The sequence below is a fragment of the Clupea harengus genome, chromosome 15, assembly GCF_900700415.2.
Source record: "Clupea harengus chromosome 15, Ch_v2.0.2, whole genome shotgun sequence".
Taxonomy (NCBI): Eukaryota; Metazoa; Chordata; class Actinopteri; order Clupeiformes; family Clupeidae; genus Clupea; species Clupea harengus.
The window spans coordinates 18,680,492-18,707,852 of NC_045166.1; the positions used below are offsets into that span (position 1 = coordinate 18,680,492).

The 27,361-nt window shown below is 42.6% G+C and overlaps 3 protein-coding genes and 1 pseudogene across 6 annotated transcripts in view; 2 read left to right on the forward strand and 2 right to left on the reverse strand.

Moving 5' to 3' along the window:
- The first annotated feature begins 1,218 nt into the window (after positions 1 to 1,218).
- On the forward strand, positions 1,219 to 1,648 carry LOC116223682 (annotated as a pseudogene).
- A 2,863-nt stretch (positions 1,649 to 4,511) lies between these two features.
- The window catches only part of LOC105908976, a 47,042-nt gene continuing 24,192 nt past the window's right edge, over positions 4,512 to 27,361 (reverse strand). The window contains exons 1-26 of one of the 3 annotated variants that reach the window (XM_031581739.2): positions 20,641 to 20,734; positions 20,464 to 20,513; positions 20,296 to 20,388; positions 20,098 to 20,222; positions 19,739 to 19,876; positions 19,541 to 19,633; positions 19,269 to 19,430; positions 19,044 to 19,140; positions 18,451 to 18,671; positions 18,110 to 18,266; positions 17,453 to 17,661; positions 17,236 to 17,353; positions 14,620 to 14,819; positions 13,977 to 14,091; positions 13,367 to 13,536; positions 13,184 to 13,281; positions 12,951 to 13,075; positions 6,294 to 6,493; positions 6,096 to 6,210; positions 5,832 to 6,001; positions 5,658 to 5,752; positions 5,442 to 5,572; positions 5,178 to 5,367; positions 4,902 to 5,043; positions 4,704 to 4,821; positions 4,512 to 4,628 (exon numbers count right to left, since the gene is read on the reverse strand). In XM_031581739.2, coding sequence (XP_031437599.1) covers positions 4,555 to 4,628; positions 4,704 to 4,821; positions 4,902 to 5,043; positions 5,178 to 5,367; positions 5,442 to 5,572; positions 5,658 to 5,752; positions 5,832 to 6,001; positions 6,096 to 6,210; positions 6,294 to 6,493; positions 12,951 to 13,075; positions 13,184 to 13,281; positions 13,367 to 13,536; positions 13,977 to 14,091; positions 14,620 to 14,819; positions 17,236 to 17,353; positions 17,453 to 17,661; positions 18,110 to 18,266; positions 18,451 to 18,671; positions 19,044 to 19,140; positions 19,269 to 19,430; positions 19,541 to 19,633; positions 19,739 to 19,876; positions 20,098 to 20,222; positions 20,296 to 20,388; positions 20,464 to 20,513; positions 20,641 to 20,663 — 3,429 coding nt within the window. In that variant the 5' untranslated portion in view covers positions 20,664 to 20,734 and the 3' untranslated portion in view covers positions 4,512 to 4,554. Of the gene's footprint in view, positions 4,629 to 4,703; positions 4,822 to 4,901; positions 5,044 to 5,177; positions 5,368 to 5,441; positions 5,573 to 5,657; positions 5,753 to 5,831; positions 6,002 to 6,095; positions 6,211 to 6,293; positions 6,494 to 6,576; positions 6,695 to 6,791; positions 7,001 to 7,068; positions 7,226 to 7,317; positions 7,539 to 7,613; positions 7,711 to 7,793; positions 7,959 to 8,075; positions 8,163 to 8,246; positions 8,391 to 8,499; positions 8,625 to 8,700; positions 8,797 to 8,887; positions 8,947 to 9,031; positions 9,193 to 12,950; positions 13,076 to 13,183; positions 13,282 to 13,366; positions 13,537 to 13,976; positions 14,092 to 14,619; positions 14,820 to 17,235; positions 17,354 to 17,452; positions 17,662 to 18,109; positions 18,267 to 18,450; positions 18,672 to 19,043; positions 19,141 to 19,268; positions 19,431 to 19,540; positions 19,634 to 19,738; positions 19,877 to 20,097; positions 20,223 to 20,295; positions 20,389 to 20,463; positions 20,514 to 20,640; positions 20,735 to 27,361 lie in introns of those variants that run through there. The other 2 variants (XM_031581740.2, XM_031581738.1) reach the window with 2 other exon arrangements.
- LOC116223789 (potassium voltage-gated channel subfamily S member 3-like) lies at positions 20,818 to 22,584 on the forward strand. Of its 2 annotated transcripts, XM_031581748.2 has the most exons (3): positions 20,818 to 20,905; positions 21,002 to 21,226; positions 21,801 to 22,584. In XM_031581748.2, exon 3 carries the CDS (start codon positions 21,801 to 21,803, stop codon positions 22,398 to 22,400), a length of 600 nt encoding a protein of 199 aa, XP_031437608.1. In that variant the 5' UTR covers positions 20,818 to 20,905; positions 21,002 to 21,226; the 3' UTR covers positions 22,401 to 22,584. The 2 variants fall into 2 exon arrangements, with proteins under 2 accessions (XP_031437608.1, XP_031437607.1); XM_031581747.1 differs by lacking the exon at positions 20,818 to 20,905 and having other exon boundaries at positions 20,924 to 21,226.
- Positions 23,464 to 26,044, reverse strand: LOC105890355 (zona pellucida sperm-binding protein 2-like). The gene is given in 12 exon segments (XM_031581750.2): positions 23,464 to 23,618; positions 23,753 to 23,942; positions 24,017 to 24,093; positions 24,095 to 24,145; positions 24,235 to 24,329; positions 24,410 to 24,579; positions 24,674 to 24,788; positions 24,869 to 25,068; positions 25,152 to 25,269; positions 25,367 to 25,567; positions 25,659 to 25,848; positions 25,966 to 26,044. Coding segments are annotated over 11 exon segments (1,458 nt in total). The 5' UTR covers positions 25,758 to 25,848; positions 25,966 to 26,044; the 3' UTR covers positions 23,464 to 23,476.

Here is a 27,361-nt window from a genome sequence, read left to right on the forward strand (position 1 = left end):
CTTTTTTCAATCTGAAAGTAGATAAGAATGTTAAAACACAAGCACACTATCTGCAACGAACACGTTGTTAGCAAGCTAGCAGGCTAGTCAGAAACTTAGCCAGCCAGGCAGCCAGGATAGCAGCCACTAATTTAAAAATTTAGTTGAGCCAACAAATTTTGTAGCGCCCTGAGCTAGTGAGGGTTAAGGAACCCAGATAACTCACCAACCCGTAGAGAGCGAAAAGCACACAAAACTCTTTGACTGTGGTAGAGCGTTTGAGATATGCTCGGAGATGTTCACTCCGTCTTGCGAAGTTTCAAAAGAGGCAGTTCTGTGGGCGCGTAATAAGATAAGGGCTCCCGAGGGGCGGGCTCAGGAGCACGCGCTGACAGATCTCGCGGCCTTTCAGGCGTGAATACATAAATGCTTCGTTTTGTACCCATGACTTGACGTCATGTACCATACTGTTATATCGCAGTGAACTGCGATAAGGAACCAAAGTGCATACAATTACGGATAAATGTACCACTTACTCATAAGTGATCTGTCTCGGAAAACACACGTTCACTTATGGGCCCAATTTTTACGTCCTTATATCTGCTCAATGGATCTAACTTACACAGCAACTTTCTGTTCTTTTTTTTCAGCGAAGTAGAAAGGTAAAATATTCTCTCACCTTATTTTTTTTCTTCTTCTTGAAACTGGGTGGACAACACCAAATGAAAGATCTTGTAATTTCGTCTTCGATCCAAGGTTACGGTTTTGCAGATAGTCAGGAACTCGAAAAAGTGGTTTTATTCCAGCGCAAATTGAACAATCAACTTCGCATACCACGGTATACGAGAGGAATCTTTCAAAGTATTAGCAGAAGCTCACGTCTCTTACACAATACAATTAACATGTAAACAATAACCTTAGGTATAGGAGGGGAAATGGTGTGTCTGGGGGTAGGTATCAGAACTGAAGGGATGACTGCTAATTAATCTGGTTAGGACTCTCACCCTAATTTAATAAATATGTCTGTCCCACACCTAGTTTGGCAATCAACTAGCTGGCTTCATACAAAGGACCAGGATGCAGACCTGATGGCTCTCAGACAAATGGCAGGAACCAGACCTAATGGGATTAAGAGACAGCTTTGATGTCTCTGTAGACTGACCATTTGTGCATACTAAATATCTATGACAAATATCGATTTCAATGAACTCTAACAGGCTCCGCGCCCTTGGTGCCACCATGCGCCACAGCTACGAGGAGGTGGGCCTCCTCATACTCTTCCTCTCCGTTGGCATCTCCATTTTTTTCTGTGCTCATCTACTCGGCCGAGAAGGAGAATGCCGACTCCGACCTCAGCACCATCCCTGTCGGTTGGTGTTGGGCCACCATCACCATGACCACCGTTGGCTACGGCGATACGTGTCCTGTTACGACGGCCGGCAAGGTGGTCGCCACACTCTGTATCATCTGTGGACTGCTCGTGGTCGCCCTACCCATCAGCATCATCTTCAACAAGTTCTCCAAAGTACTACCAGAGGAACAAGGCCTTGGACGCCAACCAGTGTGCGGAAGCCGAGAAGCCTCAGGACAGCCCCTACATGCACATCCGAGAGCTGTATGCTCCGAGCCTGTACCCGTTCCTCGGTGGGATCTCCTTCAAAAACAGTGAAAGCAGTGGGGGGGACGATACAGACGCTTCCAGCCTTCAGGATGTTGAGGCTGAATATGATGTGAACACTCTTAAAAGAGCTGAAATAAATGAAGTTTCTTTTTTTTTCTTTCTCGTTTCCTCGCTGGCTAGCTGCTGTGGTCTAAACACATTTTACCGCTGAAAGCACTTTGTTGTCCTCAGGGCTAATACAATATCTCATCTACCAGCCTTTCAACACAATAGCAACATCTTTTTAGAATGCGGGAGATGTCTGCTTTCATTTTCAGTTTGTGCTGATATGAGGTTCGGAGGAAATGTTATGTTTTTGCCGCACCCTAATTGGAGAATGCACAGTGGTCATGGCAGAGAGCCAAGAAACCTAAATGTGTCCATTTTCCTCCCAATTGCCAGTAAACGAGGCGAGTGTCAACCTGTACCCTTCCATTACAGACCTTATCTTCCTGCCAGGAAGTGTTTGCAATGAGGTCGTATACACAACAAAATACAGTCTTGGAAGGGAAGCCCAATCCGAACTATTCACCAAAAAACAAAAGCTCCTCCTCTGGTTTTGAGTGAATTGATTATCTTCATTGGATTTGGCTTTGAAAGGTGCATGAATTAAAGCATGCCCACCCAGGGATGGATTAACGAACGGGCCTACCGGGCCCAGGCCCAGGGGCCCATGAGCTCAGGGGGCCCCTAAGCCAGAGCCTCTGCGTGAAGTCGCTGTTATGTATCTCTTATTTGTGGTTGAAAAAGGTGTATTTTGTTTATTTGCTAACGGCTTTAATTGAGTGTACCTGTGCTGTGTTAGAAAATGTGCATGTGCGCCAGGGGCGTAACTACAGACAATGCAGCCAGCGTGGAAGGTTCGTAGGCAAAGCAGACCCTGTTTCTTAATTTTCGGCGAACATTTGTTCGTTCAAGTGTCGCTGGTTGAATGCGACAGTGATCAAGGATAATTTATTTATGGACAATCTGAGATACCCTTATGCTATTTATTCCCTCAAAATGGCAAACTTGTCTTTGTCATGGTTTTCATAATTTTTAGGGGGAAATCGTCAGTAGCAATCTATAACACAATTATATGCTTATCGTGCATACACTATAGAAACTATTAAAAAGCCGATTCAATTAAATGAATAATCTCTTATTTAATTTGTTATTTTTGTCATATACAGATATGCAATGATGATTGCTGGGTAATATGTATCTTGTTCGCCAATGTCAAGTCTCTATTTGATCATGTGACAAGACGATACAGCTAGTTTTGGCGCAGAATCTGAACGTCAAGACCTACAAGCTGACTGAGCACAGTACGGTACACTTGCCGAACGACGCCTTTCAGACATAAAAGTGGTTACATTTACATTTACATTTAGTCATTTAGCAGACGCTTTTGTCCAAAGCGACGTACAAGGCAGAGAACAGTCAAGCTAAGAGCAATAAAAAAACATGGTGTAACAATAAATACTACTTTACATAACAATTAGAAAAACCTACCTAAAAAGGAAAAAGAAGTGCAGGAATGTAACTGCTGAAGTGCAAGTTAAGCGCTAGTCAAGGTGCCAGTTAGGAAGGGAGGTGCTCTCTGGTAATGCATGATTTGCTCTTTCAATGGACAGAATAGCCAGCCCATTCAGCCTCTCCTGCCCCATGCTGCTCAGGTAGGTCTTAATCAGTTTCAATTTGGAAAATAATCACTCGGCTGTTGCCCTGTCACATGTAATGTCAGAAACAATAGCAGGGCAGTGCACCGAAGGTGGATGTTACGGAGTAAACTTTGACCCGTTTACTTTCCCAATAAAATAGCCAAAGTATCTAATTCGACCGTTAAATCCAACACATTGTTGGTAAAATATACATATACACGCCTAATGGTGTTTGTGTGTGCGTGCGTGTTTTGCGAGCGCACAATTATTTTTTTTGCGAAGGGGGGGAGGGGCCCTTTAACATGTCCAGGCCCAGGGGCCTGTGGTTTCTTAATCCGTCCATGTGCCCACCCACCCTTAAACCTACTCAATGCACTGTAATGATGGCCCTAAGTCATGACCCCACATGGAGGGTAATTGCTCCTCCTGTGATGAAGAGACTTCAAGAAGGTTCTGGAACTGAATCCAAATTTTGAAGATGCCAAACAGAGTTTACACCAAACAATAATAGATCAAGACAAGATGAACAGAGGATATTAAGCTAATGGTTGGACTTTCCGTCAAGCACTTGACCAGACCCATTTCTAAAATACTACAATGTTTAATGTATTGTGTAATCTGTAAAGTTGTCAACCAGACAACCTCATGTTTCTACCTACAATCAAGGAGTCACATTACTTCCTTGGGTCAGTGTTGAAAAAAAAAAAAAAAAAAAGAACAGAGTGATCAAATTGCTGATTAAATTATTCTGCACAAAACTAAAGTCTGCCTCTAACTTCTGGTAGTCTGGATAACAGACCTTGTCCCTACTTCACATGAAAATTAGTAAACAGGAAGACCTAACTAAACCAGAAGTCAAAACGTTTAACACAGGTCCTAAACATTCAGGTCTTGTGATCCAAAGACCGCCAACTGCAGATTCAAAAATAAAAAAAAAACCACCACTAATCTTTAACAGAACACCATTTGCAAAATGGTTTGAGCACTTGTTATGGTGGTACTACTGTAGGAGAAATTTGGACATTCTGGTCAGCGCAACAATGTGTACTGCACTGTCTAACAGAACAAAGTATTAACCATGAAAGAAATCAGAAATTGCATGGTTACACTTGCTTACTGTAAATTCAGTATGAAAGTTCCAACATAAGTATAGAGTTGCAGACAAATGTAGAGTTTGAACAGACTTAAAGAATTGTTTAAAGTACTCTAAACAACCACAAGACAAGAGATTTGTTTTTAAAACAATCCTTTTATTTGTATAACAAGGTTGTGTCACGATGACAGCATGATGCGACCTGAAGAGAGCTGTGCTCTTGACTTGGGAGAATACTTTGCACTGCTTTGGCCTACAAACAAAGACAAAGGAGTATTAAACATCAACCACAGAATACAATTGAGGAACTGAATCAAGGAGAACTCACTGCTCTTAACGCTGCTCAGCTCATTGACATTTTCAGGGGAACTAGGACATCGTCTATAGCAGAGTCCATCACTTTGTTTGTTGTCGTCACAGATGGCAGTGTCACAGTGAATGAAAATCTACAAGAGATGGGAGTTTAAATTAATGTCAGGGTTCATAACCTATTTATAAGCAGGTAAGAAGCAGCACATTTACCTACCTGGTCTTTAAGCACCACATTATCTTGGACAAAAGCAAACATCTTCATGTCAAAGCGTTTGAAGTGGGAAGGGAACTGGACTCTGCCATCAGCAGTTACAGGATGAATGCTTGGTAAATAACGATCATCGTGGTTTGCACACCTGTCGAGTTGAAACGTTAAGGCATTTATTCCAACCCATGCATTGCAATTCTGTTGCTTTTATAGAAAGATAGTGCAAGTCAATGATACATATCTGAATTTGGTTAAGTTTGACAGGTTTATAGATAATTGTACCCATCAACAATGATGTCCCATCGTGGCGTGGACAGCCTCTCCTTTTCCAGGGTTGCCCAGCAGCTCTCCAGGAACAGCACAAGTTGTGGATCTGTGGACTCTAACAACTCAACCTCAAAGTAAAGGGGACGCCTCAAGGCCTCCACCACAGGATAATCCTCTTCGGTGTAAAACGTGTTGTAGGACACATCTGAGGAGGAGAACAAAGTATTGCAAAGGGAGAATCATTTTAAAATGGCAATTAAAGATTGGAAAGATGCTCACCAGTTGCCAGCCTCATGCGGACCCTCATCTCCCCAAAGGCAGGCTGGGGAGGGCGGTCAAAGGAGCGATCCTCTGGGAGAAACTGCAGCATCTTGAAGTCATCGTTCTCATAGTAACAGGAGATGGTGAGTCTAGGAGCCAGAGAAGACGTTCAAGGTAAAGCCACAATACAAGTTGGTGGGGAGGGGGAGAAAAGAAATAGAAAACTAAACATACCGGTACTCTGGGTGGGAAGTGGTCTTGACATTCTTCACACCTCCTTGCTTAGACATGGTGATCTCATTCTGATAGACCATGAAGCCATCCAAGAACTACAAAGCAAAAGGAGGGTTATACATGTATATGCCGAAGAAGGCATGGTAGCTCACAAAAGCGTAAAGTGAAACTTACTGTTCGGGTTGTTCCGCAGCTGTTAACAGGGAAAGAGAAGGAGGCAAATTGATCGCTGCTGAACATGGGTTTGCACGATGGGTCCTTTAGGGTGAGCTGACTGAGAATAAGATTAGGCACCGACTCAACCTTCAGGGCCAGGACAATCATTGTGCCATTAGGGTGACACTCTGCAGACAGAAAGGCAGCAAGTGTGGCATTACAACCAAGTCACTGACCACTTCAACCTCAGTTTTATCAATACTCTAGAAAAGGGACACTGACCAGTCAGAGGCATAGGAAAGGTACAGGCCAGAGAGAAGTTGTTGAGGCTCCAATTATTGAGTGGGTCGATGACCTTCAAGTCCAGCCGACCCCCAGCAGCAGATGAAAGTACAAACTACAGACAGGTATGCAACATTGTTAGTAATGAAATTATACTTGCTGATGAAAGCTCAAGTTACCAAAAAAACAAACGCTTACCGTAAATACAGCATCAGATGAGAGGAAGGGCACACTCATGGTCATGTGTGTAGCATTCTCACGGACATTGTACTTCGTTGCTAGGTCAGAGGTCAGCTCCCGCTTGCCCACAATGGTTTTAAAGTCACTGCCATGACTTCCATAGGCCACGGTGACATAGTAGCTTTCGTCATCACAAGTTCCAGTTATGACAGGGAGCACTGCAGCAAAACAAGTACACAGTTCCACAAAATGCACCAAGACAGTATCCATGTCAAGTGTGGTAAAGACAAGGCTACCATACCAACGTCATGAAGTGTTGCTTCCAGCACAGCTGGATGAGAGAATGGGGATTGCTCAGGTAGGACAACCAGGCCAAAGCTCAAAGGAAGGGTGTAGGTCGTGAACTCCCGATCAGGATTCTGCAATATAGAATCAAGGCTTTAATACTGGGAGGGGGGCAGGGACAAGAGAATAGAAAGCACTTGACGAAGACTTGGGGGAAGTGCGTAGACATACACTCTTCAGGACCACAGAGTCAGAGAAGGGCACTTGAAGACTGAAGCCTTTGTAACCATGGGGGAAGCGTTTCTCTTGGACATTGAAGCCTCTTGCATTGGCCTCGGCAACAGTCAGTACAACAGTGGCAAAGGTCATGTTCATCAGCATCACATCAGGAAGGAAGGTACCCAAAAGCACATCAAAGACCCGTTCCTCAGGCACAGTATCTGTGGAGCAAGGATCAATGAGCAAAGAACTTCCATATGTAAACAGTCAAGTTTGTTGGGATACTTACTGTCAGTCACGTGTGGAGGTCTAGGCATCATAGGGGTGGTGATCGGATACAACACCTTATATCTGGTGAGCTGGTCAGAGTCAGCCTCCTTCCACACCACCTCAATCATGGCCTCAATATAGTAAGAGATATGGTACTGATACTCAGGAGCATAGCTCTATGGGAGGGGGACCGACACAAAAATGGAAAGGTTTAGAGCCAATTGATTCCACCAACCAAGAGTTCCCCGACCATCCAATGAGCGCTTACCTTGTAGTAACCATCAGGTCCACCCACAGGCAGTTCAATGACAAAGTGGGAATTAGTCACAGACATGGTGTATCCCCTGCTGGCCATCTGTGATTCATCAAGTCGCTCGCCATCAATGCCCATGTGCAACTCCAGCGTCTCACAGGTATTCGATGCAAGTAGTGGGTAGATGTGGCGAGGCACATACCAGGTCATCGTTTCCTCCGTGAAGACAACACCATCTGAACCAGGGGGCATAACACTGTAGCTCTTCCAACTTCAAAAACAGAGTAGTGAAAGCAGTTACCATTACTTACCAGTAGGACAAGCTGCAGCAGTGTCAAGCATGGTGACAGACCACAGGTCCTTGAAATATGTGGTAGCCTTCAGAACCTTCATTGACACACTAGCAACCTAAGATAAGGAGTTACAGGAGGTAAAACAAAATGGTTTTGTATGCTTAACACAAAACAACTTTTTGTTGTTATGCAACTTACATTTTCAGAGTAAACCTCAGTTGTGTCATAAGGGCTTCGGATGAGCAGTCTCGATGGGGTTGTTGCGATACCATAGCCAGCCCTTTGAGCGTCAGCCAACGGCATGGACTTCTCTTTTGGGGTGAAGAAAACCAGTCGCCATATGTTGTTCTCAGAGGTCACAGCCTACAAGGCAATACAGATTTATTGTTCAAATGCAGCCTTTGTAGGCTAGATCAAATGTAACTAGTCACACTAAGGTTAAATCAAACAGGTGAAGGGAGAAGGCCAGAGACAACTTGCATCAGGAACTGCAGCAGCCCACTGATCTTCAAGCATGGTCTGCTCAACAGCTAGGTCAATCGGTGGTGGCAACCTGTTCACTGACACCTAGTCAAACATAAGGTGTAGTTAATCCTAAGGGGCTTGAACCCTTTGGAGCTGGGAACACCTGGGTCACTACTACATTTTTACCTCCATGTAGTTTTTGTCACACAGGATCTCACGAGCAGCCCATCGGTTGTAGTTGCAGGTCTTGGTCACCTTGTGCGTGTCCTCCTCAGATTTATGCTCATCATGCATTCGAAGACGCAGTCCTAGTTCAAAAACCTCATCGTCCTAGTCAATGCGTTGGGTGAAAGTTTCTGGTTACTACGTTTCCTGAACAAACCAGATTAACTGATGTTACGATACAGTCAACCATGAGGAAACATTTTCACATCATTACCTGATTATTAGTGTGGCAGCTCAGGACTGAGGCAAACAGTTTCACGTTGCCCCAGGGGTCAGACTCCATGCGGTAGCCACACTTAGATGCCAGGCTGGGTGTGATGGGGATAAACTGACTGCCATCTGCAAGTGCAAGCTTAGGTTAATCAGGAGGGGAAATAAAAAAATAAAAATAAAAGCCACAACAATTTAAACTCACTGATGGCATCCACTTCCAGGTGGCTTCCAAAGCCAAGGGATTTATCTATGGTCAACCTTAAGACATTTCCAAGGCAATGAGACTTCAGGCCAGTTACTGTAGAGGAGGAAAGATCCAGGAATTAACTTTATAGCACACAGTTAAAGCTTCTTTAAACTTGCTCTTCAGAGGATGGGCAAAAACCTACTTTGCTTGAAACTTTTCTGAGCAGAAGTCACAACAGCCACCATCAAAAGCCATGGGACTCTACAAAACAGAAGACAAGACGCCAGTTAAAAGAAACACAAGCAAACTGTGCCTATCGGCAAAAGTTGTAAAACAGAGTACTCACAGTTGTAGAATTCTGGCCATTTTCACTGACAAGGAAAAGCCCTGTAACTGAAGATGCTTGAATCCTTTCTACACCACCCACAAACACTCAATTTGCCCCCTACAACCCACGCTAGAGAGCCACTGAAAGGTGCAGTACATTTCCAGGGTGCGCTCCTAGCCTATATAAAGGGATGCACACAGGTGAGTACAATTGACAATAACAAGTGCTCATCAGTGTGTCATCACTGTCAGGTGGGCTCAGGTCATGGAGATTTCTCCTGGCGGCTAATTGTTTTTATACAAGTTGGATTCTAATAAGGTCCAGCTGTTGTGCTCAGTAGCCAGTAGCATTCTATGACTTATATACTCTTGAAAGCTTGAACACACCTGAATCTGTTCAAAGTAGTTGATGTGTTTACTCATGACACAGCTGACATAACTGGCTAAATTTAGCTGTAGATTCCAGCTCTGGCCATTAATACCATGCACTCGTAAAACATACTCTTCACAAGTCTCACATTTGGTCTGAACTAATTGTTTAATAACATTGTTTACTGTCAGTCTTTTTTCTGCTTAAGTTATTTAAGTAATAATTTTTTTGTAAGAACGTATATTCATAATCCTGTTAATAGTTCATGAAAGTATTGCTTGGGTGTGAAATTGTCATTCATTTCACAGTACTATAATATGACCAAATTGTCTTTCAATTGTTTTGAGCCATTGCGCTCCATTACTTCATGTGTTCACACTTAGATTAAGTTTCACTCTTTCTCCAGAAGGTGGAGCCATTTTTTCTCTCAGGATGTCAAAGCAGAAATGCAGTGCCCTGGGTTATGAAGACCATAGGATTTGTGGTAGTGCTGCGCACACACCCTCCATCTTGTGCCTCGTGTCAAATGTCATTAAAACTTGTCGACTGAATCTTTTAGAATGTATTTGTTCTAGAATTTAAAAAAAGGTTTACCTCAGCCAAAAGGTTCAGAGAAGATCTCAAATGAGGTTTGAACACTTCACCACAAAATAACCTTTACATAAAGTTGTAAAGAAAGGAAATCCTTTACTTGGGGTCATTCTCTTGGTGAATGTTTGTGTATTCACATAATTATATACCCCTCTCTGTTTAGGTATACAACCTAGAGGTAATCAGCCTATTAAACCCATTTACTAAGTAACAATTATTTAAGTTGCCCATGTGTGTGCAATGACACTTTATAAACAACTGAATCACATTGGAAGGCATTATGGGATGTGCTAAAGAATTTGCAAACATGCTCCTTCTTCTGTTTCACGTCATGGTCAGGTCATACTGGTGTCTCAACAACCAGGAAAGCAAGTTTAAGGGCACGGTAGAGTATTGTCCCTAAAGCTAGCAAGCTAGTCAACAAACAAAAGACTGGCCTTACATTTTCATGGGGTTTATGACCAGGGAAAAAAAACTAGGTCACCAGGGGCCCATTTGTCGTAGGGTTGAAGCTAAGTTAATCAATTGGACTTTTAGCCCGTTAAGATTAGAGAGCTGATTGAGAACAGCAAATATCGGTTCGTTAACGGCTGATCCGCATCCAAATCATGTGGTTAATTTCAACCAGGCTAAACTTATCATGGCATTTGCGCGTGCACGTCCTACTTCAAAAGGCAGGAAAGGTCGATCACCAAAACAATGATTTTCTAACGGTATAATGGTTCTAAACTCAAAGAAAAGGGCTCTTTTTTTCTCCGCTGGCGAGCAGGAGATGAACATGAACGCTTATGAAGAATACAAGACCATAATCATGGCAAAGTTCAACACCGCCACCGCTGTGAGAGCAAGGTGTGTTGGGATGTTTATAGGGTGATATATATGTATGAAAACCTGACAGCAAGTGTCAACTCGTACAGAGGATTCCTCTACCGGTTTGGAACTGCAAGGTTGCTAGTTCGAATCTCCTCTCCTCCTTCCTCGATGTAGTTTTACATTTCCTTGGAAGTCGCTTTGAATAAAAGCGTCTGTTAAATGACTAAATGTATTAATAACAAATGCAATAAATTGAAGCAGTGAAAATAAATTGTCTGTATTTCTCTCTATTCTTATCATGAGTCCACCTTAAATCATTTTCTACAATAATGATATGCTATGGTGTACTAATAACACTCATATAATTATGAGTGCTTTGTTCTCCGCATCACCGACACTACAAAAATGTACCACTTGCAAAAACAGCGCAAGACCGTCAATGTTCGACTGGTGTTTGCAATAAATGACTCGAGAAGGTTTTGTAAATTAATTATTCCTTGTCGGCTGAATCGGTTGCGCTCATACAAGAACTAATTATGGAATAATGGATCTTGGCGATCGCAAAGAACTCTCCATACGCTAATCTAACTAGATATCTAATATCAGTCCTTGGTCAACGGGATCCCTCCTTTTTCCGGGGGTGTGGCAAGCTTATCCAGCTACACTTAAGTTAGCCTGCGCTGGAGCAGGTTAGTGCTAATTGATATGTTACTATGGTGATTTATCAAAAGTTGCTTCCACAAACCAAAAAGAGGGGCGTTTTTTATCTTAGCCTGAAAATTAGCTTGCTAAACCGCTTAGCGAGCTACGACGAATACCCCCCTGAACTAAACACAAGGATTAAATATCAGGTAATGCAAGTAAACATATGGATACACTCGAAAAACAGGAAAGTCACAACATTTTAAAATTAAAAGTACGATTCAGTGTTAGGGGAAATTATTAAACTTTAATTTCATAACAGGAAGATAAATCCAGATGAAACATGTTCCACGTGCAGTTCAGAAACCGTCCTGGGACCTTGAAGACAAGGAAAACAAGCAATAATTATAATTTCCAATGAGGACAGAAAAAACAAACAGTTCATGCCATCATTTTGCATTGCTCAACATTACCTCTTTTCACATGCTTTCTGCCCATCTGCTGTTTAGCACACTGTCCATGGCACAATCCATTCAAGGGGCTGTGGGGGTCACAAATGACCACATCACAATGGAAAACCACCTAAAATGGGCAGAGACATTAGGTCATTACTCTATCCATTCTGCAGTAATGACTACTGGCTGAATGGCAGACACCCCCAAGCACACACATAAGCAACACAATACATAATAAAAAATGAAAAATGCTCAAATGACCTGGCCTACAGGGGCATCCTCAGCGAAGGAGAACATCTTGACCTGGAACCTTTTGGAGAGAGAAGGGAACAGCACCCCGTCATTAGGCGTCTCCGGCTGGAAGACCGTCTGGTCTGGGTCCTCAGGATTTGGACAGCTAAGACAAAACAAAAATAAATACATTGGACACAAGACCACACACACACACCATTACATTCTCCATCAGAACCAGGAAACACAGCCCTTAAATGTCTTAAAGTATACTTTGATGCTTCCCCCCCCCCCCCCTAAAGCAACATCCCATAAGGTTTATTAGAGGCATTTAATTTGGAGCCACTCAAGTCCTTTCTGTTGGTACTTGTTGGCCAACCCTTGAATGATCCTCAAATCAAATTGGATTATTCCCCTTCACAGATCTTTTAAATTGGGGGTTTCCATTTTATAGTGAGGTGTGGCCATTAACCGAATCATTAAATGGCCTGTTAACTGAACGGTGCAGTATACTACGTGACGCCCATTTTCTGTGCCGTTTCAATTCAGAGCTTACCAATCCACTATGGTGTCCCATCGTGGTTTGGATGTTCGGTCCTTATTCAGAGTTGCCCAGCAGTTGTTAATGATGAGTTCTACGTTTGGATCGCCCAACGTAGTCAGCGCCACCTCAAAGAAGAGGGGCTGCCTGAGGTACGTCACCACAGGGTAGTCCCAATCAGAGTAGAACTGAGTGTACGTCCCATCTGAGGTAGAGGACCACGCAAAATTACTTGGAAAGGACAAAAGGATTGACTGGACCCCCCCCCAAAAAAAAACACCCAACCACACCTTACCTTGAGCAAGACTCATTTGAACTGTGAAAGCTCCCACTCCGGCCTCGGCCACTGGTGCAGTGGATTGCGGCATGGTGGAATAAGCTTTAGTGGCATTCACAGAGTAGATGCAGGAGAACACAAATCTGTAACAGGGCTGCGGTAGTAAGTCACCTCATTAAGTGAAATGAGATTTGCTGTTGAAGGTTTAGTAGACACATGCAGGAAAAACAGTAACTGAAGAGAATTCTTACTGATATTTCGGCTCCTCGTTGGTTGTCGATTGAGTCTTGATATTTTGATCATTTTTCAAGGAGGCCATGTTCTCATACACCATCACATCATCTTTAAACTACAAAAGAAAAAAATAAATCAATGTGGTAAAAAAATTAAAATAATAATTTTAGTGACTACATCCACACTGGGAGCCAATGTACCGCTCTAGTGGTCCCACAAGTGTCTACACGGAAGTAGAAAAAAGCAAAGCGATCATCACTGAAGGAAGGCCCACATGAGGGATCGTTCAGACTCAGCTGTCCAGGGTTGAGGCTGGGCACAGTATCAAGTTTAACAGCAAGTGCCCCAATGGTCCCATTTGGACTGCAATCTGCAGAGGAATATTGGAAAAATAAAAAATCATCATATAATATTAATATATACACACACACACACACAACACACAAGGATATAAAAACAACTAGTGAGGCACTGGAAGGAGAGCACCTCACAGGACAGTTGTAACCAGCAGGTTTCAATTTAGGGCCAGTGATATGGTGTTGCCCCCTGCTAAATCTATTTTCAGTAGGTCACTGCGGTCACTAGCAGGCTTCATTCACACATTGATTTCCAGTTTCTTCTAAATGAATCCGAGTGAATGCAAGCAAACAGTCCATTTAAGACGTCACATAACATGAATGAATTTATGCCATACAACTGCCATCTAAATACAGCTCTTGGTTTCTACCTGTGGGGTCATGAATTAGATTGAGTCTGGCATTTTATCTTCTGTGACTTACAAGACATTTAAAATAAATAAATCAAACAGACCAAGGATTGAGATGATGAAGGAACAGGCCAGGGAGAAATAGGTGATGATCGAGGTCCTCTCTGGGTTTTGCAGAGCCACATCAAGTCTGCCCTTCACATTCGAAGAGTGGACCGCCTGAAACATGGGATCACACCAAAGATTTGAAGTGCATAATCATCAACCTAAATGGTAGACAGTCCTGATTCAATTTACTAGAAAAGGAGGACCAGCCCAGAGACACGTGTGTAGTAGGCCAAAACCAAACAGTCCCACCATGAGGATCATAAGCTCAGCCTCACACTGATTTCCACTGACTTAGAGCTCAGCATACACATGCTTCCAGATCATACACATGCATGTTCTCCTTCATGTACCAGGGACCTTTTACATTAAGCTAGTTATAGCATTTAGCAAATGACACGGTTCTACAGACCCCTGCTGTTCATCGGGAGCAATTCTTGGCCAAGAATTGATATAATTTAGGCCAGTTAAAATTTGATTAAAAGTAAATCCGGTGTGTGTGGCAGCCAACTACCTCTCCATGTTTGACGTTTTTAGAAACAATGAAAAGCTGGACACAACACCTGTCTAAAATTGCCAAAATGTGAAGAAATGAATGTTCCCCCAAGACCGTCCCCTTCACTGCATCAGGATTTACTGTACCTCAATGGCGATGTCAGGAGACCCAAAGGGAAGCGTTAAAGTGAAATGGGTTCCATTCTCATTGAAGCTGTACTGTTGGGCCAGCTCAGCGGTCAGCAGACTGCCACCAACCACCGTCTCAAAGTTATGGCCTTGGCTTCCATACTGAACAGTGATGTAGACGTTCATCTGATCACATGAGCCAGTTACAGATGCCAGATCTGCAAGGTAAAGGCAACAAAATACAAGGCTTTGGGTTTCTGAAAGGACATTGAACCTCAACATTTAAACTGATAGGGTTGAATGTAGCAGGTACATCTTGATACCTGACCTACTCCCTGGCCTACTGAAAATATCTGCCATCATGTCAGGTAATGTAGCAGATTGGCAAGCTTACCGCTCACTAAGAAATATAATAACTAAATTAAATAGACAAGAAAAAATATTACTATCATTTTAAATTTGAGGAGTGCCATGGAGACAGTAAAAAACTTTGAGAGTACCTAATGATGATATGGGCAGAAGTAAAATGGCCAAAACACCTTCATTTATTGAACTGAATGGAGAATTCATTACTAAACCATCTGATATAGCAAACTACTTCAATAATTACTTTCTCAGTAAAGTGAACACACTAAGAAATCAAATGCTGCCTGTGAGTGGTGGGCTGTCCAAAGCTATAATACAAAATCATATTATGTGTGGTAAGGATTGTGTGTTTGATTTCAAGCCAATCAGTGCTGATTTTATGGTTAAGATACTTCACACAATTAAGTGTGATAAACCTTGTGGGTTTGATAATATTGACGGCAGACTGCTTCAGTTATCAGCTAAATCAATTGCTAAGCCTGTAGGCCATATTTTCAATTCATGTTTTAAGGAATGTGCTTATCCTGATTTGTGGAAAATTGCAAAGATTACTCCTCTGTCAAAAAACAGTAGGGAGCCATTTACAGGTTCAAACAGTAGGCCTATCAGCATTTTACCTGTCTTGAGTAAACTTGGAGGGAATTATATTTAAGCAGATCCAGCAATATCTTGCAGAAAACAACATTAACTCAGATATACAGCATGCATACAAAGCAGGTTACTCTACAAGCACTGCACTGACATGTCTTAGTGACGAGTGGTTCAAACAGATTGACATGAAGTCAGTTGTTGGGGTGGTGCTCTTGGATTTCAGTGCAGCCTTTGACATCATAGATCATGAGTTAAGGGCTATTTAGTGAACAGGCAACAATGTGTTATGTTCAATGGCTCCCATTCAAATATTGAGACACTTCAGTGTGGAGTTCCTCAGGGAAGCTGCCTTGGCCCCCTTCTCTATTCTATTTTTGTAAATGACATGCCATATGTATTTAAAAAAAAATGCAGGAATGGGGATTTATGCGGATGACACGACTATGTATGTATCGTCAGAGAGCATTGAACATGTTAATGAGGTGCTTCAACTAGAGTTAAAGCTGGTTTCTGAATGGATCATGGAAAATAAGCTGAAGTTGAATGTCTTAAAAACTAAATGCATGGTAATAGGTTCTAAATATGCTCTCAGGACAGATAAGAAATTAAGCCTCTCTTTAAAGGGTGCTGCTATGGAACAGGTTAAAGAAGTCAAACTGTTGGGTGTCACTATTGACGAAACACTGTCATGGTCCACTCAGATTAATAATACAGTGGTGAGAATGATTAATGGTATCTATGCCATCAGAAGGAGTGCTCATCTGCTAACCAACACAATTAGACTAGTCACACAATCTCTAGTTCTGTCAAATCTGGACTACTGTCCTGTTATTTGGTCTAGTGCATCAAAGCAAGAACTCAGTAAACTTCAGCTTGCTCAGAACAGAGCGGCAAGACTAGCACTTCACTGCTCTGTTAGGAGTAGTGTGGATGTTATGCATGCCAGGCTGTCATGGATGAGGGTGGATGAAAGACTGGCATGTAGCCTTATTCTGTTTTTAAATCATGTGTATTCCTCACAGAAACCTGTCAGCTTGTCTTTACAGCTATCACCTGCAAATGAGAGACATGGTTATAATACTAGACAGGCACTAAGTGGTCACTTTACTTTTCCTCTACCCAGAACCAATGCACTTAAGAAAACAGTAATGTACAGAGCCATTGCATACTGGAATGGGCTCCCCTCATATGTGACTAACAAGAAATAAATGTGATTTCATAAGGAAACTTAAGGCAGCTATAATTAGAAAGGAAATTATAGTAGATTAGATTATTATTTTAGGTATTTAAGGGATTTTAGGTATTATTTTACTTTTAATGTAAATGTTGTTTTTTAAGTCTGTGTTTATGTGATCATGCTGTACTGCATTTTATGTATTTATATTGTAATATTTTTGCCTGGACCCCAGGAAGAATAGTCTCCACCATGGTGTAGACTAATGGGATCCTTCATAAACAATACCGAAACAGTCTGTCTATTAGTATTCATTTCCTGTACTTCCAAACATTTTCCAATATGTAGTAGTGGCTTAAAAATCAAAGAAACTCAAAATAACCAGAAGATCTCATAACAGACTTAAGAACCAAAACTCATTAACGGGCTATGGTTTCACTCGTCAGCGTCCACACACACACACACACACACACACACACACACACACACACAACACACCTTACCAGTATCATCCACTGCAGCTTCCAAAACGGAGGAATAAGAAAACGTGGTCTGCTCAGGTTGAATGAGAAAGCCAAACACTATGTGCAGTCCGTAGGTCGTCGTCTTAACATTGGGATTCTGTGGTGGCAACACATTTGAAAAATCCATTACAGTGTTGCCCATTCAGGCTAGATACATTAATATCTGGTGGTGGTTTCAGAGTAGAATGAACCATACCCCTTTAACGGCTGTTGGATGAGAGAAGGGCACTTGTAGTCTGAAAGCTTTAGAGCCATTAGGAAAGACATGCTCTTGGATGTCAAAACCATTGGCTGTGGCTTCAGCTAGAGTCATCACGGCAGAGTCAGTGGTGATGTTAATCAGCTCCACATCCGGCAGGAATGTGCCGAAAACAATCTTGAACATGCCTTCCTCTGGAACAGTGTCTAAAAATGGCACATATGCAATTGAGAAATCAGTAAAAATTTATATTTTTAAACAAAATCTATTTAGTGACTTGAATGCAGTTCAATAAACAATTTCATATTTTAGGCTGAGACTGTTAATGTCTTCATATCTGGAAATTCTTAGGACTCTTTATGAGGATAAGCATTGCAGCTTTGCATCAAAGACTGGGTGAGCAGCCATGCAAATTATAATGAATAGTATTCATTATGCAGCTTGCTGTGCTATGCCATTACAACCAATGCCCCCCTTTGTCCTTACACTTAAGCCTGCACTGAATAATACATACACCCAACATACCACTGTCTGACAATGACAGTGGATGACGGTGCATATAACTCAGTGACATGCACATTACATGTAAATTCTCTGGATGTGGGCACACAGGCAGAAAACAAAGGCAGACAGAACACAAAGGTGGAGGCTCACAGTTCTGGACATGTGGTGGCCTGGGGATGGGTGGAGTGCTGATGGGGAAGAGGACTTTGTATCTGGTCTCATCTGAACCACCCATCTCCCTCCACAGCAGCTCAATCATCGGCACAATAGAGTAGGTAGTGTGGTATCGCCCTTCATGGACATGGCTCTGTTAAGTATATATATAAAAAAAAAATGAATAAAAAAATAAATAAACTCTTGACTATGAGGCTAAACACAGCTGAACATGATCCTCTTATAACCATGTGTGCATTTGACAACTAAACATTGATGATCCAAACACTGGGCTTCCCTTTGGTGACTACGTGTGTGCGTGCCCTTCTGTTGCCAACCTTGTAGTATCCATAAGGAGACCCTATCGGCACCTCCACCACAAAGTGAGTGTCGGTGACATAGAAAGAGTAGCCCTGGGCAATCATGGTGGCCTCATCCAGCCGCTGACCATCAATCCCCATGTACGCCTCAAGAGTCTCACAGGAAGAGGAGGACAGCAGTGGGGTGATGTGTCGAGGCAGACGCCAGCTAATCAGATCCTCAGTGAAAGACACGCCACCTTTATTAAATGCCACAAAACAAATAAATAGGTCATGTAAATGGTCAAAACCAGGGAGATGAAGCTGCTGTACTTCAACTGGCAAGGCACTGCATGTAAAGGATGCAATCAGCTTATGTGTCACAAAGGAGTGCCTAACAGCTACTTTCAGGTGTGGATACAAGCAGAGTCAAGCACAACTGGATACACAGATTTTCTGTACTTGTTGAGTGGCATCAGGTGTGCTAGATCAAGTCTGCAATCAAACTCTGCTGGACAATTTCACCTCCAGAGGCAGAGTTGGGCAACAAGTCATGAACTTGCAGCTCCTTCAGCAACTCTTATTGTAACCAATGTTCAGTTTACATGAAGTCGTCATGGCTGAGGGCTCACCAGTGGGGCATGCAGCTGCTGCTTTTACCAGTGACACCATCCAGCGGTGCTTGTAGACCAGAGAGCTCGTCATAATTGCCATGGGAACTCCAGCCACCTGTTGCAGTGAACAGACTCGTCACCATCTGAAGGCTTTTCAAAGTTGTCAGGGAAAAAGAAATGCAAACAGACAGGAGAGAAGTAGGGAGAGAAAGAAGAAAAAAAAAAGAGATATGTTTGGTTTACATCTTGGGAATACGTTGCTGTTGTGTCATATGGGCTTCTTATCAGCAGGCGAACTGGATAAGTATAGAGTCCATAGCCTAGCCTGTGGAGTTCCATTGGAGTGAAAGCCTTCTCTGCAGGTGTGTAGATCACCACCTTCTCGAGTTTGTGCACCTTCATTCCCTATTATAGAGAACAAACATGCAAGAGACTCAAACAGTACTGTTCTAACATTACTGATAAAACAGAAGCACAAATGTTAACATTAACTGCATGATTAATTGACTTCATACCTCAGGGACTGATTCAGACGAGGTGACATCTTTTACACTGGAGGTCATCCGTTTCAATTGCTCAGAGGTTGGAAGGCCATGCTCCACAGAGACCTAATGGAGAGTCCAGGAAGTCACAATGTAAATACACAACACTAGAAATGAGACACTGAAATATTATGCATTTTAATGCTTGAGGGCCAGCTGAAAACACCTGACCTCCATATAGTTGTTGGTGCAGAGAATTTCACGAAAGGCCAGCTGTGAGTAGCTGCATGACTGGGACACAGTGTGGACTCTACCCGAGTCTTTTCCATATGTTGTGAGCTGTAGATGTGTGTCAAACGTCCCATCCCCCTTAACATTAGGGTCAAAACATCACATCAAGTCAAAGCTCCACACCATGACAAGCAACATTTTGAAATGCATTTTTTACTCAATGGGTTTTACATTTACAATTAGTCATTTAGCAGACACTTTTATCCAAAGCCACGTACAAAAGGAGAGAAAGGAGAGTTTTAACTAAAGTTCATTTTCTACAGCTGCCAAGCAAAGCCACTTCAGGCACATTTCCATACCCTGGATTGAACATAACAATGCTGGAGAGAAGCATAAAGCAGGGTATTGCCCCAAGGATCTGAAGTCATGCTGTATCCACACTGAGTAGCCAGGAAAGGGGTGATTGGGATAACATCACTGCCATCTGAAAATATATTTTTAATACTGTTAAGAAGAATTAACCAAACGGTTTTTAACAATGTTGGGTCGATACTCACTGAGAGCATCCACTCGAGCAGATTTCCCCGCCAAAATTGATGCGTCCACACTCACTCGCAACACATTTCCAAGGCACACAGAGCTCACGGCATCTTTGATGAGGAAATTGGTAACAGGTTAAAGAAAGTGGGGTAAAAACGAGGGCACTTTAAAAGTTAAACACTTACCTTGGTAGGCCACTATTTGCGTAGCCGTGCTTATGGTCAAGATTAACACCCTGGAAAGAGTTTAAAATGTACAATGAAGTCGGCAAGACATGAAAGAAAGAGGCAACAGCAGAATACATGTGGTAGACTAATAATTACAAACGTTCATGAATAAATCTACTAAAAATAAAAACTTACTGAAAACAAAGGAGCGGGCTCATCCTGCAATATTCAGAAAAACTGTGCGCCTCTGATGAGGTGATAGAAAACTAAGATAACCTACGAGCCCATTTAAAGGCATTTATGACTGCAGCAGCACCAACGTAATTGAATTGCTGGGCGTAAACCTTAACGCCACGCACAGATGATTCCAATATCTGCGTAATTGCGCCTGCAAAACTTCCTGTTATTATCGGCCAAAGAGAGTTTTCATATCTCTAATTAAAAACATGTGTTTATGCAGGTAAAGTGAGACGTTATTATAGTTAGGCTATGTGTTCGTATCTTGTGGGAGTGGAAGTTTTTTTTTTATCTTCTTTACATACATTTTCCTATTCAGAAAACCATGGGCTGGTTGTGATTGTTCCGCCCACTCTGAGCCAGAAGCGAAGTCCGGTGAGGGGACAGAACATGAGGAAGGTCTTCGGCTGTGCAGATCTGCGTGCTTGCTCGGTGTGCGGTACGCGGTTTGATGGTGGACTAAATGGCTGCAACAGTTTCACCGCAATACATCTGCACGGACCTCCGGAACATGGACAAAATTAAATGAGAAGTCAGCAATACGGTAAATATTTTGTTGGCATCTAAAACACTATTTTTCAACTGTTGCTAAACTGTTTTTGTTATTATGGGCGTGTTTTTCGCCTTTGCTCTTCGATAGCTGCAATTTCTATCATTCTAATTGCCCTGCAATGTAGTTGCTTAAGAAGTTGTTGCAAAACAATGTTGCTCGATTATGTCATAGTTAGTTTACAATTCGTTATGAAATAATTTCCTGTTTCCAAAAAGTATTTCCTCGTAAATGTGTTTGGTAGCCTATTTAATTACTAAAGCCAGTTTTGACAGCTCGTGATCTTGCATCTCAAAATCGCGTGTGTATTTCCACTAGCCTTGAAATGAATACCGTTCATATGATATTATCTGTGACCTAATAATAATATTAATGGCGTTAAAAGAACTACTTTTAACATAATGTATTTTCATTCAAATGCATTGATCATTGGCATCTGCATTTCTTGAAAATATCTTTCCTAAGATGACTTTGGAAGCACTTATGAAAATAATTAATTTGACAGCCCAGACATGTTGCTGTTAAAAAGAAAGATCCTGGTGCACTTAAATCCTCCTTATTTCTGTAGATGGAAGTACACAGCATGCCCGAGTTCCAGCGTGTGGATGCCAACGACCGGCCCATTGAGGACCCAGTCTTGGCTATCCTGGAGGTGATCTGCATCATCTGTTTCTCAGCCGAGTACAGTATGCGTCTGGTTGTGGCGCCCTCCCCTCGAAAGTTTCTGGAGAAACCCCTGAACATAATCGACTTTGTGTCTATCCTGCCGTTCTACTTAACTCTGGCCTTCGAGACGATTGACGAGGAAGGCAGCGAGGAGGAGAGCGAGAACCTGGAGAACGTCAGAAAGGTGGTGCATGTCCTGCGGTTGATGCACATCTTCCGGATCCTCAAGCTTGCGCGGCATTCGGTCAGGCTCCGCGCCCTTGGTGCCACCATGCGCCACAGCTACGAGGAGGTGGGCCTCCTCATACTCTTCCTCTCCATTGGCATCTCCATTTTTTTCTGTGCTCATCTACTCGGCCGAGAAGGAGAATGCCGACTCCGACCTCAGCACCATCCCTGTCGGTTGGTGTTGGGCCACCATCCCATGACCACCGTTGGCTACGGCGATACGTGTCCTGTTACGACGGCCGGCAAGGTGGTCGCCACACTCTGTAGCACTTGACCAGACCCATTTCTAAAATACTACAATGTTTAATGTATTGTATAATCTGTAAAGTTGTCAACCAGACAACCTCATGTTTCTCTACCTACAATCAAGGAGTCACATTACTTCCTTGGGTCAGTGTTGAACAAAAAAAAAAACCAGAGTGTGATCAAATTGCTGATTAAATTATTCTGCACAAAACTAAAGTCTGCCTCTAACTTCTGGTCTGTTATCCAGACTACCTTGTCCCTTCTTCACATGTTAATGAGTAAACAGGAAGACCTAACTAAACCAGAAGTCAAAACGTTTTAAAACACAGGACCTAAACATTCAGGTCTTGTGATCCAAAGACCTCTAACTGCAGATTCAAAAATACCCATTTAAAAAAAAAAAAAAAAAAAAAAAAAAAAAAACACACTACCACTAATCTTTAACAGAACACCATTTGCAAAATGGTTTGAGCACTTGTAATGGTGGTACTGCTGTAGGAGAAATTTGGACATTCTGGTCAGCGCAACAATGTGTACTGCACTGTCTAACATAAAAGTATTAACTGTGAAAGACATCAGAAATTGCATGGTTACACTTGCTTACTGTAAATTCAGTATGAAAGTTGCAACATAAGTATAGTTGCAGACCAATGTAGAGTTTGAACAGACTTAAAGAATTGTTTAAAGTACTCTAAACAACCACAAGACAAGAGATTTGTTTTTAAAACAATCCTTTTATTTGTATAACAAGGTTGTGTCACGATGACAGCATGATGCGACCTGAAGAGAGCTGTGCTCTTGACTTGGGAGAATACTTTGCACTGCTTTGGCCTACAAACAAAGACAAAGGAGTATTAAACATCAACCACAGAATACAATTGAGGAACTGAATCAAGGAGAACTCACTGCTCTTAACGCTGCTCAGCTCATTGACATTTTCAGGGGAACTAGGACATTGTCTATAGCAGAGTCCATCACTTTGTTTGTTGTCGTCACAGATGGCAGCGTCACAGTGAATGAAAGTCTACAAGAAATGGGAGTTTAAATTAATGTCAGGGTTCATAACCTATTTATAAGCAGGTAAGAAGCAGCACATTTACCTACCTAATCTTTCAGCACCACATTATCTTGGACAAAAGCAAACATCTTCATGTCAAAGCGTTTGAAGTGGGAAGGGAACTGGACTCTGCCATCAGCAGTTACAGGATGAATGCTTGGTAAATAACGATCATCGTGGTTTGCACACCTGTCGAGTTGAAACGTTAAGGCATTTATTCCAACCCATGCATTGCAATTCTGTTGCTTTTATAGAAAGATAGTGCAAGTCAATGATACATATCTGAACTTGGTTAAGTTTGACAGGTTTATAGATAATTGTACCCATCAACAACGATGTCCCATCGTGGCGTGGACAGCCTCTCCTTTTCCAGGGTTGCCCAGCAGCTCTCCAGGAACAGCACAAGTTGTGGATCTGTGGACTCTAACAACTCAACCTCAAAGTAAAGGGGACGCCTCAAGGCCTCCACCACAGGATAATCTTCTTCGGTGTAAAACGTGTTGTAGGACACATCTGAGGAGGAGAAAAAAGTATTGCAAAGGGAGAATCATTTTAAAATGGCAATTAATGACTGGAAAGATACTCACCAGTTGCCAGCCTCATGCGGACCCTCATCTCCAAAGGCAGGCTGGGGAGGGCGGTCAAAGGAGCGATCCGCTGGGAGAAACTGCAGCATCTTGAAGTCATCGTTCTCATAGTAACAGGAGATGGTGAGTCTAGGAGCCAGAGAAGACGTTCAAGGTAAAGCCACAATACAAGTTGGTGGGGAGGGGGAGAAAAGAAATAGAGATTGAACTAAACATACCGGTACTCTGGGTGGGAAGTGGTCTTGACATTCTTCACACCTCCTTGCTTAGACATGGTGATCTCATTCTGATAGACCATGAAGCCATCCGAGAACTACAAAGCAAAGGAAGGGTTATACATGTATATGCCGAAGAAGGCATGGTAGCTCACAAAAGCTTGAAGTGAAATCTTACTGTTCGGGTTGTTCCGCAGGTGTTAACAGGGAAAGAAAAGGACGCAAATTGATCGCTGCTGAACATGGGTTTGCACGATGGGTCCTTTAGGGTGAGCTGACTGAGAATAAGATTTGGCACCGACTCAACCTTCAGGGCCAGGACAATCATTGCGCCATTAGGGTGACACTCTGCAGACAGAAAGGCAGCAAGTGTGGCATTACAACCAAGTCACTGACCACTTCAACCCCAGTTTTATCAATACTCTAGAAAAGGGACACTGACCAGTCTGAGGCATAGGAAAGGTACAGGCCAGAGAGAAGTTGTTGAGGCTACAATTATTGAGTGGGTCGATGACCTTCAAGTCCAGCCGACCCCCAGCAGCAGATGAAAGTACAAACTACAGACAGGTATGCAACATTGTTAGTAATGAAAGTATACTTGCTGATGAAAGCTCAAGTAACCAAAAAAAACACTTACCGTAAATACAGCATCAGATGAGAAGAAGGGCACACTCATGGTCATGTGTGTAGCATTCTCACGGACATTGTACTTCGTTGCTAGGTCAGAGGTCAGCTCCCGCTTGCCCACAATGGTTTTAAAGTCACTGCCATGACTTCCATAGGCCACGGTGACATAGTAGCTTTCGTCATCACAAGTTCCGGTTACGACAGGGAGCACTGCAGCAAAACAAGTACACAGTTCCTCAAAATGCTCCAAGACAGTACCCATGTCAAGTGTGGTAAAGGCAAGGCTACCATACCAACGTCATGAAGTGTTGCTTCCAGCACAGCTGGATGAGAGAATGGGGATTGCTCAGGTAGGACAACCAGGCCAAAGCTCAAAGGAAGGGTGTAGGTCGTGAACTCCCGATCAGGATTCTGCAATATAGAATCAAGGCTTTAATACTGGGAGGGGGGCAGGGACAAGAGAATAGAAAGCACTTGACAAAGACTTGGGGGAAGTGCGTAGACATACACTCTTCAGGACCACAGAGTCAGAGAAGGGCACTTGAAGACTGAAGCCTTTGTAACCATGGGGGAAGCGTTTCTCTTGGACATTGATCGGATACAAGACCTTATATCTGGTGAGCTGGTCAGAGTCAGCCTCCTTCCACACCACCTCAATCATGGCCTCAATAGAGTAAGAGATATGGTACTGATACTCAGGAGCATAGCTCTATGGGAGGGGGACCCACACAAAAATGGAAAGGTTTAGAGCCAATTGATTCCACCAACCAAGAGTTCCTGACCATCCAATGAGCACTTACCTTGTAGTAACCATCAGGTCCACCCACAGGCAGTTCAATGACAAAGTGAGAATTAGTCTCGATGGATGAGCAGTCTCGATGGGGTTGTTGCGATACCATAGCCAGCCCTTTGAGCGTCAGCCAACGGCATGGACTTCTCTTTTGGGGTGAAGAAAACCATTCGCCATATGTTGTTCTCAGAGGTCACAGCCTACAAGGCAATACAGATTTAATGTTCAAATGCAGCCTTTGTAGGCTAGATCAAATGTAACTAGTCACACTAAGGTTAAATCAAACACGTGAAGGGAGAAGGCCAGAGACAACTTGCATCAGGAACTGCAGCAGCCCACTGATCTTCAAGCATGGTCTGCTTAACAGCTGGGTCAATCGGAGGTGGCAACCTGTTCACTGACACCTAGTCAAACATAAGGTGTAGTTAATCCTAAGGGTCTTGAACCCTTTGGAGCCATACTGGGAACACCTGGGTCACTAACTACATTTTTAACCTCCATGTAGTTTTTGTCACACAGGATCTCACGAGCAGCCCATCGGTTGTAGTTGCAGGTCTTGGTCACCTTGTGCGTGTCCTCAGATTTATGCTCATAATGCATTCGAAGACGCAGTCCTAGTTCAAAAACCTCATCGTCCTAGTCAATGTGTTGGGTGAAAGTTTCTGGTTACTACGTTTCTTGAACAAACCAGATTAACTGATGTTACGATACATAGTCAACCATGAGGAAACATCTTCACGTCATTACCTGATTATTAGTGTGGCAGCTCAGGACTGAGGCAAACTGTTTCATGTTGCCCCAGGGGTCAGACTCCATCCGGTAGCCACACTTAGATGCCAGGCTGGGTGTGATGGGGATAAACTGACTGCCATCTGCAAGGGCAAGCTTAGGTTAATCAGGAGGGGAAAGAAAGAAAAAAAAAAAGAAAGAAAATCCACAACAATTTAAAGAACTCACTGATGGCATCCACTTCCAGGTGGCTTCCAAAGCCAAGGGATTTATCTATGGTCAACCTTAAGACATTTCCAAGGCAATGAGACTTCAGGCCAGTTACTGTAGAGCAGGGGTTCTCAAACTTTTTGGGGCCAGGGACCCCTCAAAGGGTAGAACATTTTCCGAGGACCCCCTCATAATCACATCCCAAATTAAACCATATAGGCTTATAGCTATTTGTAATGTTTTATGCTTTTGGACTCTTTTACTCTAAAATCATACAGTACTAATATTACAAGAGTTTTAGATAATCATTGTATTACATTCGGCATTACTTGACAGTATGTAGGATAGATTTGTAAATAATTTTTTGGAAAATGTGCTGAGAAGCTAAATAATGTTTACCTTACATAAAACCCAAATATTGATGGAATACATTTTTTTATCAACCAGATTGTAGGGTTTTCCAATACAACTAAGATTGTAGGGTTTTCCAACGGAGATGATTCTGAAGATTTATTTTTAACAAAGACATTAACAAACATGAAATATCCCCCTAATGTTGTCCAAAACTGGTATCCCAGACTGACACTCCGTGTGTGTGTGTGTGTGTGTGTGTCATCAATGAGAAGGGTGTCCCTGTCTCTCAGCACATAGTTTGTCCAGTGCAGTTTATTTACCCGGTCTTGTTGTCACTGAACAATGGCAACCTTTGGAAACCAGAAATCTGCAGTTGTTTTATGGCTTGTCTGTATTAGCGTTGTCACAAACACTTAACAA

Bases quoted from the DNA above. Each gene is read 5' to 3' on its own strand.
- LOC116223789 (XM_031581748.2), top strand. From the start codon at position 21,801: ATGGAAGTACACAGCATGCCCGAGTTCCAGCGTGTGGATGCCAACGAC.